Source organism: Monopterus albus, unplaced genomic scaffold (genome assembly GCF_001952655.1).
Source record: "Monopterus albus unplaced genomic scaffold, M_albus_1.0 scaffold12.1, whole genome shotgun sequence".
Lineage (NCBI taxonomy): Eukaryota > Metazoa > Chordata > Actinopteri > Synbranchiformes > Synbranchidae > Monopterus > Monopterus albus.
This window is the reverse complement of record NW_018127892.1, coordinates 4,961,654-4,974,276: the sequence shown is the minus strand read 5'-3', so window position 1 is coordinate 4,974,276 and position 12,623 is coordinate 4,961,654. Positions and strand designations below refer to the sequence as shown.

At 41.2% G+C, this 12,623-nt stretch overlaps 2 protein-coding genes across 3 annotated transcripts in view; both read left to right on the top strand.

Moving 5' to 3' along the window:
• The first annotated feature begins 91 nt into the window (after positions 1-91).
• nono (non-POU domain containing, octamer-binding) lies at positions 92-2,545 on the top strand. 2 transcript variants are annotated; one of them, XM_020590391.1, is made up of 2 exons: positions 92-698; positions 770-2,545. In XM_020590391.1, exons 1-2 carry the CDS (start codon positions 226-228, stop codon positions 1,620-1,622), a joined length of 1,326 nt encoding a protein of 441 aa, XP_020446047.1. In that variant the 5' UTR covers positions 92-225; the 3' UTR covers positions 1,623-2,545. The 2 variants fall into 2 exon arrangements, with proteins under 2 accessions (XP_020446047.1, XP_020446046.1); XM_020590390.1 differs by having other exon boundaries at positions 92-690; positions 762-2,544.
• A 4,756-nt stretch (positions 2,546-7,301) lies between these two features.
• Positions 7,302-12,623, top strand: part of npc1l1 (NPC1-like 1) — a 12,297-nt gene continuing 6,975 nt past the window's right edge. The window contains exons 1-8 of the mRNA XM_020590431.1: positions 7,302-7,343; positions 8,828-8,989; positions 9,142-10,053; positions 10,533-10,826; positions 10,908-11,131; positions 11,236-11,336; positions 11,422-11,594; positions 11,701-11,829. Of these exons, the coding sequence (XP_020446087.1) occupies positions 7,302-7,343; positions 8,828-8,989; positions 9,142-10,053; positions 10,533-10,826; positions 10,908-11,131; positions 11,236-11,336; positions 11,422-11,594; positions 11,701-11,829 (2,037 nt within the window). The remainder of the gene's footprint in view (positions 7,344-8,827; positions 8,990-9,141; positions 10,054-10,532; positions 10,827-10,907; positions 11,132-11,235; positions 11,337-11,421; positions 11,595-11,700; positions 11,830-12,623) is intronic.

The following is a 12,623-nucleotide window of genomic DNA, read 5'->3' as shown; positions in this document are numbered from 1 at the left end:
CACATAATATGAGGTTACAAAAGCAAAACCTAATGTTTTGGTTTTTGTCGCACAGAATCAACGTCATCACCTTCTACATACGGCGCATTGAATTGAGATCACAATAGCGTCGCAGTAGCACGCAGCCTCGCCATTTTCGGACCTTATAGTGCGCCACCGTCTATTAACAGTGCTTCTGTTTATCGAGTGATTTATCAAATCGCTTTTTAATTTAGCTGCAAAAAAATGCAAGGACACAGAGGCCCACAGCAGAACCACGGCCCCAACCGCCCGGGAGACCTGAAAAAACCCGGGGGAACAAACAGCAACGGCCAGCAGCCTGAGCCCAGCGAACAGACCAGCCCCAATGAGGCCTTAACCCTGGACCTGCAGAGCTTTAGGAAGCCCGGGGAGAAAACCTTCACGCAGCGCAGCCGGTTGTTCGTAGGAAACCTACCAACCGGAGTTACCGAGGAGGATATCGAGAGGCTGTTCGCGAAGTACGGAAAGGCCAGCGAGATCTTTGTGAACAAGGAAAGAGGCTTCGGCTTTATCCGGCTCGAGACTAGGATTATATCAGAGATCGCGAGAGCCGAGCTGGACGATACTCCATTCAGAGGCAGGGCCATCCGGGTGAGGTTTGCAACACACGGTGCTGCTTTATCAGTTAAGAATTTGCCAGAGTTTGTGTCCAACGAGCTGCTGGAGGAGGCCTTTGCCTCGGTGCTGCTTTATCAGTTAAGAATTTGCCAGAGTTTGTGTCCAACGAGCTGCTGGAGGAGGCCTTTGCCTCCTTTGGTCAGATAGAAAGAGCTGTAGTCATAGTGGATGACCGAGGAAGGCCCACAGGGAAGGGAATAGTGGAGTTCACCTCAAAGCCAGCTGCAAGAAAAGCACTGGATAAGTGCAATGATGGTGCCTATCTTCTCACAGCTTTCCCCCGGCCTATTACAGTGGAACCTATGGAACAGTTTGATGAAGAGGAGGGGTTATCAGAAAAGGTCATAAACAAAAACCAGCAGTATCACAAAGAGCGTGAGCAGCCACCTCGTTTTGCTCAACCAGGCTCCTTTGAGTATGAGTATGCCATGCGCTGGAAGGCCCTGATGGAGATGGAGAAGCAGCAGTATGAAATGGTGGACCGCAACATGAAAGAGGCTCAGGAGAAGCTGGAGGCAGAGATGGAGGCAGCCAGGCATGAGCATCAGGTGATGCTGATGAGGCAGGACCTGCTGAGGCGGCAGGAGGAGCTGCGGAGGATGGAGGAGCTCCACAGTCAGGAGGTGCAGAAGAGGAAACAGGCTGAGCTTCGGCAAGAGGAGGAACGCCGAAGGAGAGAGGAGGAGATGAGGATTCGCAATGAGGAGATGATGAAGAGGCAGCAGGAGGGCTTCAGAGGTAACTTCTCTGAAAACAGAGAGCAAGACATAAGGATGCATATGGGCGGCCACGGGATGCCCATGAACAGGAACTCTCTGGGCGGCACCTCTGGTAATGCTGGTACCACAGGCATGACTGCTGAGAATACTCCAATCATGCCAGGGCCAGGAAACAACAATATGCCTGGAGGAGGCCAGGGTGGTTTCCCCAGGGGCCTCGCTGGGCCTGGAGACTATGGACCCAATAAACAACGTAGATTTTAAATCATTTCCTTGTTGCAACTTTAGTGTATTCATGAATATTTTTTTTCATTTTCATACTCGCTGTTCTTTAAAGTTCAGGTAGTGAAGATTACTTTTGAACATTGCAAAAAAAACTGTTGCATGTATTTCTTTTTTACCTTTTATTTGTACTTTAGAATTCAGTTTTAGTACTCACATGTCAGAATTCTCCAGATGAGCCATGTGTTTATAGTTTATTTCTCACATTAATGTATTTTTCATAGGGATAGAAAGTGTTTTGTCCTCGATATATTAACTTTTCTGGAATAAATTCATGATTCTCTTTAAGAAATTTGCTTTTTCCAGCAAAGAGACACATGATTTCTAAATGTTTTTCAGTGAAGTGTGGCGCCAGATGTTTCACCACCTCAGCACGCTCATTTTTATTCATTAAAGCCATCTAGCTATCTACACGATGGTTTGAAAGGAGGCCTGTCTCACTCTGCTGTGGTTCAGTGCTTAATTGCTGCTGTGGGTGGGGTTCCTGGCATTTATTGGACTATTGATTCAATTAATACTGTTGCTGTTGAATCAGTCAGTCCTGATTTCTAAGACAGCATGTAATGTCATAACATGATCTTTGTGGTTTCAGCGGAATATGGGGTGAAAAGTCATTAATGAAATTTATGGTTCACTATTGATTCTGTTACTGATACTGTGATACATTTGTAAGCAAGAGGTTTCCTCATGCTTTAATGAAGTTTCATAGCAGGAAAAGCACAGGTCTAATTTTAATGCATCATTTATGGCTAACTGGCACCTGATGGCACTGAGCCATAACCCATGTTATTAATTACACCTGTATTATCCCTGTCATGGTGGCATAAAGTATGTGTTGTTGAAAAGGCCTGTGATGCTTCCTGGTTTTTATTGTCCACTGACTCCCTGCCAAACTAAACAAATATATTGTGACTCATCCAACATGTAGCCAGACATGATAACCCTGATTAGTAAAGCTCATGCCCACTCAGGCTGAGGTGACACAGAGGGAGGTGACACTTGCATACCAACACTGACAACCACTGTATATTTGAGCAGTTTGCTAAAATGTCATAATTCACTGTAATTGACAAGAAGGGGAGGGAGTGGTCCATTTTGAAACCACAATAGGAGGTATTAATAAGATAATCCTTTATTTTTCCCACAACAGTTTACAATGTTACAGCAACAAGAACATCAATCCATGTAGTGAAAGAGAAAAATACACAGTACAGTGAATAAGCTGTATTCACAACATACCCTTCTAGTTCACATTGTTATTGCACAGCAGGATGACTATTATGACACTGCACACCTCTGTTGTATTGCAAGGTTAAAATATTGATGATAAAATGGTACAAAAATCATAAAATATCGCCCAAATGCCAGCTGTTATGTCAACAGTACATCACTCTCTAGTGTTTGAGTTTCATGAAGAAACCCCCTCATTTAGTGACCTGTCAAGATGAAACCCAAATGCAGAAAAAATCTGGCTCAAACAAAGGAAGTGATTTGAAAGTATTCAGGCTCGCACATTAGTTGAACAGTTGCAGCATGTGTGTGTATGTTATCATATTTTATGTTTCTGTAGAGGAGGATCAGCCAGTTTACATATAGTATTTAGTGTCTCTTGGGATTCAACATCTGCCCAATACAAACCAAACGTTTTTACAAAAAGTAAAAATAAAGTGAGGGATGAATTAGTGAAAGAATCAACTGTAATATCACAACTGATTTTCTAGTGAGAGTGACCCTGATGGTAGTTGCATAAAACTGAGGATCCTCCTATCTCCATCACATAAAGGTTTTATATCCTCCCAGTTTTCAGCTGACAGGCACAACCTTTCCCATGAAACTACCTTTCACCCTTATCGGGGTTCAAAAAGTTGTGATAGTCAGCTCGCTCCACCATTCAGCCAGTGCAATGGAAGTTTCATAAATAATGACTGATAAAGACTCAGTCATAAAGAGAAAGTGTCTTAGCTGAAGAGATCATTAAGGACTTAGAAAAAATGGCTTAGATAGGTACTTCTTAAACACTGTACTTTGGAGGATAGATGGGAAAAGACTTGGCACCTTACATTCTCTGTGTAAGTTGCCATTTATACTGATCATGTTATGTTGCCTCACACTTGAAAAGCACAATGATTTAGTAGATATTGAGTGTTTTTAACACGCATAATCATTTATGTTCAACTGTTTAATTATCAAAAGCAAGCACGAATATAATTGTATATATTATATTTAGTTGTAATACATTAGACCACATACTGTACATTTGACTAATGGAGCATAGTATTGTCAGTGTACTGTATGTACCTGAATCTGCATGAACAAAGATGTATTTTTTTAACTTGTCAGGGCCGTTTTAGATCAAATTTTAATATGTCCTTATGTTTGAAATGGTTTCAATTGCAGCCAAAGAAATAATTATTACCTATATTTATCCTTGTGAAATTTGATAAGAGCATGTGCTGTGTCATATCAGTGCACATAGCATTTAATTAAGCATGATTCTGTCTCATTATCAAATAGAACTGTGATTACATACAAATATGCACTGCAGCAAAATAACAACTATAAACTTACAAATAAATAAGCATTATGGATAAATTAATACATTATTTGTTCATAACCTTTGTGCATTAACCTTCTTTGTTCCCTCTACGAAAGACTTGGTGATGCTTCTCTGTAGATGTATTTAAACAATTTATGCTAAAGTCATTTAGCAACATGAGTTTAAGTTATGAAATGTATTTATTTATTTTTGTAGATACTTCTGTTTATGTTTTCTATTAAGGAGGAACTGGCTATAGTAACTCTTAATTCCTTGATGATGCTCAGTTTAAAGAGGCGTATTACCAACAAAAGGTGTGCTTTATGCCAAAACTGTTTTGAAATATTACAAATAAAATACAGTTTTATTAATGTAATTATGGGGTGAAGAATTCTACTCTGTAGGGAAGTTACTGACCCTTGTGTTATTTTACCTTGTGCATATTTTACATTGTATATGAAAGCTTTGATCACTGAAGGTGCCGGATTGTTTGCATAAAAACAGTTTTGCAAAGGAGCAGTTCCCTGAGCCTTAGCTTAAAAATGACATGTGACAAATATGTCAACAGAGTTACACAGCCTTTGTAGTCAGGCCCTTCCTGTTACACTGAAGTCCAAAATGTAGCAGCACAGGCTCAAATCTAGCTCGTGCCCTTTTTCCACAACAAACTTTTGTAGAGACTGTTTTATGAATGGGCAGAGTCCCTTACATATATGCAGATAACACTCATAAAGAATTGAGGGCAGGACACTCTGTGCCTCTCAAGGTTAAACAAAGATCATAAAATAGAACAGGAATAAAATAATTAAGAGATCAATATAATTGCAAATGTATTTGTTTACAGGAGAGCAGGGTAAAACAAGATAGCAAAAGTTTGGTACTTTTCAGATGAATGAAACTTGTTGATATTATGATTTCGGTACTGCACAGGCATTATTAGGCTACTTACACTGCAAACTGTTAAAACAGATAAAAGATACCCAAGGTTTAAGGGTTCAAGATTTTTATTGTCGATTCACTATATGTGCAGGACATACAGAATATCGAAATACCATTTCTCTCTCACCTAGTAGTGGGTGCCATAACATTTAGGAACTAAAATAAAATAAAGTTGAATAAAAATAGAATAGAATAAGAACTGGATTAACATAATTAGGATAAATCTAAAGGTACAGCCAATAAGCTGTGACTCAAAACCGTGTACAAGTCAGTGACAGTAGTGCAAACAATAATAGGAGATTGTCAGATGGTTCAGCATCACCAGGGCGTTGGTGATGAGGTGCAAATAGCATATGAGGTATACATGGACATTACAGCAGATGACCAACAGCAGCAGATATCCCAGCAAAAAAAAATAAATTCCCAGCAGCAGATTTACATATAACAGATGGTAAAACACCAGAGGTAGTTTTTTTGTTTGTTTGTTTCTGTGGTGGGTTATTGTCTAGGGACAAAGGGGGGGAGGTAGTGAACAGCGTTCAGCATCTTCACAGCCTGGTGGATGAAGCTGTTTGTAAGTCTGGTGGAGTGGGCCTGAAGACTCCAATAACTTCTCCCTGAAGGCAGGAGTTTGAAGTGGGAGTGTGCGGGGCTGTTTTCACTATGCGTTGCAGGGTCCTTCTGCAGGAGGCAGTACAACCTCCATACCACACAGTGATGCAGCACACACTCTCTCTACTACAGCACCGTCGATCGTCAGTGGTGGATGCTTTAGAGGTTTTCTCCTGAAATCCACAACAGTCTCTTCCCCACATTGAGGAAGAGGTTGTTGTCCTTACACCACTGGGCCAGTTGGCACACCTCACTCCTGTAGTTGGCCTCATCATTGTTGGTAATGAGGCCAACTACAGTCATGTCATCTGCAAACTTGATAATGTGGTTGGTGCTGTAGGTTGGCACACAGTCGTGGGTCAGCAGTGTGAAGAGCAATGGGCTGAGCACACACCCCTGCAGAGCCCCTATCCTCAGCAAGATGTTGCTGCCGACCCTCACATTTTGTGGCCTCCCTGTTAGAAAGTCCAGCACTCAGTTGCAGAGAGAGGTTTTCAGTCCCAAGTGTCCAAGTTTTTGTATAAGCTGCTGGGGAATGATTGTGTCGAATGCTGAACTAAAGTCTAGGAATAGCATTCTCACATAAGAGGTTTTTTAATCTAGATGGGTGAGGGCTGGATGGAGAACAGAGAGATCGATCAGATGATTGTACCTTGTATTGTGCGAATTGCTGTTTGCCATGACTTATCAACACTGGGAAAGAACAAATACCATCTGCCCCTTTTCTTCTAGTCCTTTTCCTATCTGTTTATCACCGGTTGAGGTGCTTTTGCACCTTCACCTTGATCGCTCTGATGGACCTGTTATCTTAGCTTTGACCTTGGCATGTGATAACGACATTAATTACAGCTAATCTTAGATGGTGGGATGTGATCAAGGCATGTTACTGCTGTCAGTGGGTTGGAAGTAAGACTTTTACAGTATACAAAAATGAAAAAAGAGCTTGCACACAGTAGTGTCACTTACATGATGGTCTAAAGGTCCGGTTTCAGGCCGGCTGTACCATAGTGCAATGTGCATGTTTTTGGAATAACGCTGTCCACACAAGAATTTCAAATAATACGCTGCTGGCTGTGAACTGATTGATCTGATTCAGAGCAACCAATGTCTGCATTTTTATGTCTTCAAAAGACACACCAAGAGTTGCAGCGTGACTCAGGTGAAGACAAGTAACATTTACAGCAGGAGAAGTACCAGGTGTGGCTGCAGGGTTGGATTCTTCTTCCCGGATGCTTTGGCATTCCCCAGCAACCTTAGCACAATCTCTGACATGTTAATTATCAGTCAGAGCAAATGATCATCGTTGGTTGCGATTGGCCAGCTGCAACATCACACCAGATAAGAAAAGCGTGACATCACAGGAGTGGTTATGTTGGACATGCTTCCTCCTCCCTGAGCCCTAACACTGTTGGACAGATGATAGGAGAGAGGGAGGCCAGCTTAGACACACAGAACCCCTCTCGTGTGAATCTATCTAATGTATCGTCCAGTAGGGTGGCAGTGATTAATATACACTCCATTGTATTGTAGCTTAAGGCCCTGACTCTTCTGCTGCTGATAGACTCTCAGGAATCATGGTCTGTGTCACAGCCCTGATCATTTTTCTGACTTGTATGGTAAGTTGCTGTGGTACTTCTACTTTGCTAGGTAACCAGTACCTGATAGTTTTGTAATGATGCACTCTAATATTAATACTGAACACCTTTTTTCATATAATTACCTCATATTACTTTGTCATAAAAACATAAAAGTGTAGGTCTTTACTGTAAATTAAATACTGAATAAATGTAATCACTTACAGATATAAGTGTTGTAATTAAACTGTGATTTCTTATCTTAATGCTGGTATTCACAAATAAAAAACACTGGAATTTCTTTAATCAGTAAAGCATCAGAAATGTCAAAGCAAAAATGATCTCGCTTTCCCAAACCTTTGCAAATGTCTGCGATTAAATGTCTCTTATGGTTGTAAGTTCAGCTGTATGGAAAATGTTAAATGGCTAATTAAAAAACATATCAAATGCAGGAATAAAGTGAAATAAGGAACACACCGTAATATCTTATTTTTATGTATGTGTTGTGTTTATCATGTGTTTATTAGATATTTTAAATTATTCATACAACTTAAAGTTTTAGTGAAATAGTAAAATTATATTTATATTGAGTAAATGATGAAAAGTGGTTGTACACTAAAAACATTATAACGGTAACACTCTTGAACATGTTAATTTAGGACTGCTGGTTTTCATTCTTTGTGGTAAATATTGTTAAAATGTACACTTGCAGGTGTAGTAATTCTTTTTTTGTTTTTTGTTTGATTCATGTCTACAGTGTCAAAATTAAAGATAAAGTAAATCAGCCCTGGATTAATGAATGCACACTGTCATAAAATATGAATTTTATGTTTCACAAAGTTATAACATTTAATATATGTCACAAGAGTCCCCAATTTGTTTGGCTAACCTTTCTTTTTTAAAGTCAGTTTAATTATGCGACACATTTGAACAACTGAAATTGAGTGTTTTTTACACAGAATTAAGATAAATACAATCATATAAATAAATTGTTACAGAAATAAAAAGAAGTGGCTTAAGACATGTACAGGGAAGGTCTGATTTGTCTATTTTACTAGTTTAAATGCATGACTACAGTGTATAGGAAGTTTATAAACCTCAGACACTATTAAATACTTAATTTTATATGAAAGAGACACAATAAATTGTAATAAATTTTTAGTACCATGATCAACCTTGAGCTATATTTGAACATATTTGAATTTGATCATACATTTTCCATTTTGTTGTACTTGCAAGGTGGCATTACGTAGATGACACAGCAGGACACAGCGCAGTGTTAAAGTCATTACGACACTATTAACATATTTATTGGTTAATATTGTAATGTAATGCACAAAAATGTGCCCATGCTGAACACAGCAAACCCTATCAGTCCTCTTTGTTACCAAATATCATCGTCACTTTTATACATAATAAAAATACATAAAAGGTTAGTGTTGAAATCTTTTAAAATGTTTTAGTTTAAATGTTTCCTCCTTTTTTTCTAAAGTGTGCCTTCTGTGACATCTCCGTCTTCAATGCAGGTCCTGACAGAGGCTCAACATGAACCGGGGTACTGCGCTTTCTATGAGGAGTGTGGTCGTAACCCCTCGCTAGGAGGGACCCTCATTCCTCCTATTGTCCCTTGTCTTAATTACAGCCGTGCTCGACCTGTCACAGGAGAACACTACAAGAGACTCCTAGAGGTCTGTAGATCCAGCTTAGTGTTTTTGTGAAGTAGAGGAGGAATCGATAAAGCATGCTAGTGGAGCTCAAGAAATCATTTTAAAAACATTCCTTTCACAAAGAGTGAGCATGAGTCTGTAAATTTTTTATAAAGTACACTTTCTTGTTGTAGGTGTGTCCCGTTCTGGATCGTGGAGAAAACAACACGTATGCCTGCTGCTCCATCGACCAGCTGTCATCCCTGGAAAAGAGTCTGACCCTGTCCAAGGCCGTACTGGTCCGCTGCCCTTCCTGCGTTGAGAACTTTGCCCACCTGCACTGCATGACAACCTGCAGCCCCAGTCAGAGCCAGAGGGTAAAAGTCACAAAGGTCATGAATGTCACTATCAACGGCATGGAAAAGGAAGCCGTGGTGGGCTACCAGGCATTTCTCAGCACCACCTTTGCAGATGCCGCCTTCCAGTCATGTAAAAATGTCCGGATTCCTGCCACAGGAGGCTTCGCCATTGCTACCATGTGTGGTCGCTATGGGGCCAAGCTGTGCACCCCACAGCGCTGGTATGACTTCCAGGGAGACTCTAGTAACGGACTGGCTCCACTGGACATCGACTTCAAGCTGATAAAAGAGGGGGTCACTGTAGGACTACCAGAGGGTGTGATTCCCTACAATGGAAATGCCCTAAAGTGCAACGAGACCACACCATCAGGAGGTCAGGTCTGCTCCTGCCAGGACTGCCAGGAGTCGTGCCCAAGCATCCCCCCTCCTCCACCACCCGAAGGCCCCTTCACACTGTTCGGGATAGATGGTTACCTTGTGATTTCTATTATCTTTTTCTGTATCCTGATATGTGCCTTCCTGCTCTGCCTCACTGCCTCCAGCTGCCAGAATTTTATAAAAAGAATGCATAAAGAGAGAAGAAAGACAAAAGGGAAAGGCAAAGACCAGAAGAGTAATGATGTGCCCCAGCGGGTCATTGATCCATCAGAGGTGACGTGCGCTGACAGGAACAGTCTGAGAGCTCAAGCTTTTCTGAGCTTACAATTTCAGCACTGGGGAACCCTAATGGCCACATATCCTCTCACAGTAAGTATTTTTAACTAACAGAAGCAGAGTATGAATTAGCAGCAGTTAAACCCACTGTGAGTTAAATTTGAACATTTATGACTTTGGATTGCCTCATGTTTTTATAATCAAAACTAACTGAAATGATTTTAAAAATACTATAAACATAAAAATTGTATGCACGGTGGCTTTAAGAAAAACACTAGTTGTCAACCAGACAACCCTTTAAACTCGTGTTTAAAGGGGGGCGACTGTGGTTCAGTTGGAGGTTCGAATCTCGGTGCCTGCAGTCCACGTGTCAAAGTGTCCTTGGGCAATACACTGAACCCCCAAGTTGCCCCTGATGGTTAGAGCCATTGGTTGAAATGGCGCCGCAGATGGCTGCCATTGGTTCGGTACCAGAAACAAATTCCTTGTGTGTAACATACTTGGCCAAATAAAAGTGATTATCCTGATTATTATGATGTGTCTCAGCTGCTCATACTTTATCTTCTTCCAAGGTACTCCTGGTGTCAGCTGTAGTCGTGGCTGTTTTCTCTGCTGGCCTCAAGTCCATTGAGCTCACCACTGACCCAGTCGAGCTGTGGTCTGCTCCTGACAGCCGCGCCCGCAAGGAGAAAGATTTCCACGACCTACACTTTGACCCCTTCTTCAGGACAAACCAGTTGATCTTGACAGCACCAGGAAGAAAAGGCCACTTTTATGACTCTTTGTTGTTTGGGCCACAGAACTTTAGCGGGCTTGTATCCAAAGAGCTCATCATTGAGCTGCTGGAACTCCAGAAAAAAATACAGGTAAAGACCAGGTTGACAGCTGACAGTGTTTGTAGAAGCTCACCATATTATTTTGACACATTGACGTCTCATGTTTTTCAGAACATCGAGTTCTGGTCAGAGGATCTGAACCGCACAGCTAGTCTCAAGGATGTGTGTTTCGCACCGCTGAATCCAACCACCCCCTCCCTGAAAGACTGTGCGGTCAACAGCTTGCCGCAGTACTTCCAGAACAGTTTAGACAATATAAACGCTAAGGTGAACATGACAGAGCTGGGAGTGACCAAAGAAGTGGACTGGAGAGATCACTTAATTTACTGCCTCAAGTAAGGATCCATCCAGTGGAATTCCAAATCAGACTAAAGCAATTCATCTGAACTAGTTCAGTGACTTTAACACAAGGTCTTTTCTTCTTCCATCTCTTCTCAAGCTCTCCTCTGTCCTTCAAAGACATCACTGATTTAGGTCTGAGCTGCATGGCTGACTATGGAGCTCCAGTGTTCCCGTTTCTGGCTGTGGGAGGCTATGAGAGTGAGTGATTTTCAGTGCCATCTTTTCCACATGAAATACAAGTGCTATAAACACAACTGAACATTATGCGTGTTTCTTTTCCCAGATGACGACTACACTAATGCTCAAGCTTTCATTCTGACCTTCTCACTCAACAATTATGCCCGCAACAACTCCAAGTTTAAAGTGGCTATGCAGTGGGAGGAGGAGTTCCTTAAAATTGTACAGGACTACCAGAAAAACCCTGCCAACAACTTCACCTTTGCATACATGGCAGAGGTACAGTAAACTACATGTTCCCATGTCACGTCAGTCGTCTGTACCTCTGCTTGTACTACTTAACCCTCTACTTGTCTCTGGTCCCCCCCACCCACTCTGTTGACAGAGGTCTCTGGAGGATGAGATTAATCGGACAACAGCAGAGGACATCCCCATCTTCATGATCAGCTATGCTGTAATCTTTGTTTACATCGCTGTGGCACTGGGGGAGTACTCCTCTTGGAAACGAATACTGGTAAGACTTCAGAGAGAGAGTATTGCTTACCATTATTAAAACACAGTACCTCACTCAGCTTTTTTAGCACTTTGTGGTCGGTCAGTCCACCACTTTGGTACAGACTAGTGTCAATAATTATTGGATGTGCACAGAAATGTATGTTCCAAGACTATGAATCCAAATCACTTTCATGATCCCCTGACTTTTCGTCAAGTGCCACCATCAGGTCTTCTTTGCAATTTTGGAGTGAAATATTAAATTTCTTACCATGATAAACATTTTATCTAACTAAACATCTACATATTACAGTTTTTCTCTATCGCTTTCATTCATTTCTCACAACAGAACTGCATTTCTCAGAACTACTCGTTCAACCGTCAGATTCTGTTGTCAGTTGTTCACATCATATCAGCAATTTCTTGTTGTTTTCATCAAATTGCAATTGCTTTTGCAAATGGTTCTGTACATCTGTCAGCTGTTTTTGACAATTCTTGTTGCTTTTGTCCAGCTGTGCAAAATAACGTGTCCTGGTTCTCAGCTGAAATGTCACAACCACCAAACCAATTAGTCTTTTTTTCAGGTTGGAAGTCTGTACTATCAAAACGAGTGAACATGTTCTCAGAATTGTATGTCTGTACAGATTTCTACAAAGTGTGAGTAGATGTTTGCTAAGAAATATGTCCAGAATTGAGAAATTGCTCTCAGGTGAGTCTTCACCTTCGTTAACGAAGAGAACCACCTCACAACTTCATATACTTGGATGAGGCTGGCTTCAACCTGGCCAAAGGCAGAAGGCGTGGTAGAAATCTAAT

Bases quoted from the DNA above. Each gene is read 5' to 3' on its own strand.
- nono (XM_020590391.1), top strand. From the start codon at position 226: ATGCAAGGACACAGAGGCCCACAGCAGAACCACGGCCCCAACCGCCCG. The intron at 699-769 runs CTCGGTGCTGCT...GGAGGCCTTTGC, and splicing joins CTGCTGGAGGAGGCCTTTGC to CTCCTTTGGTCAGATAGAAA.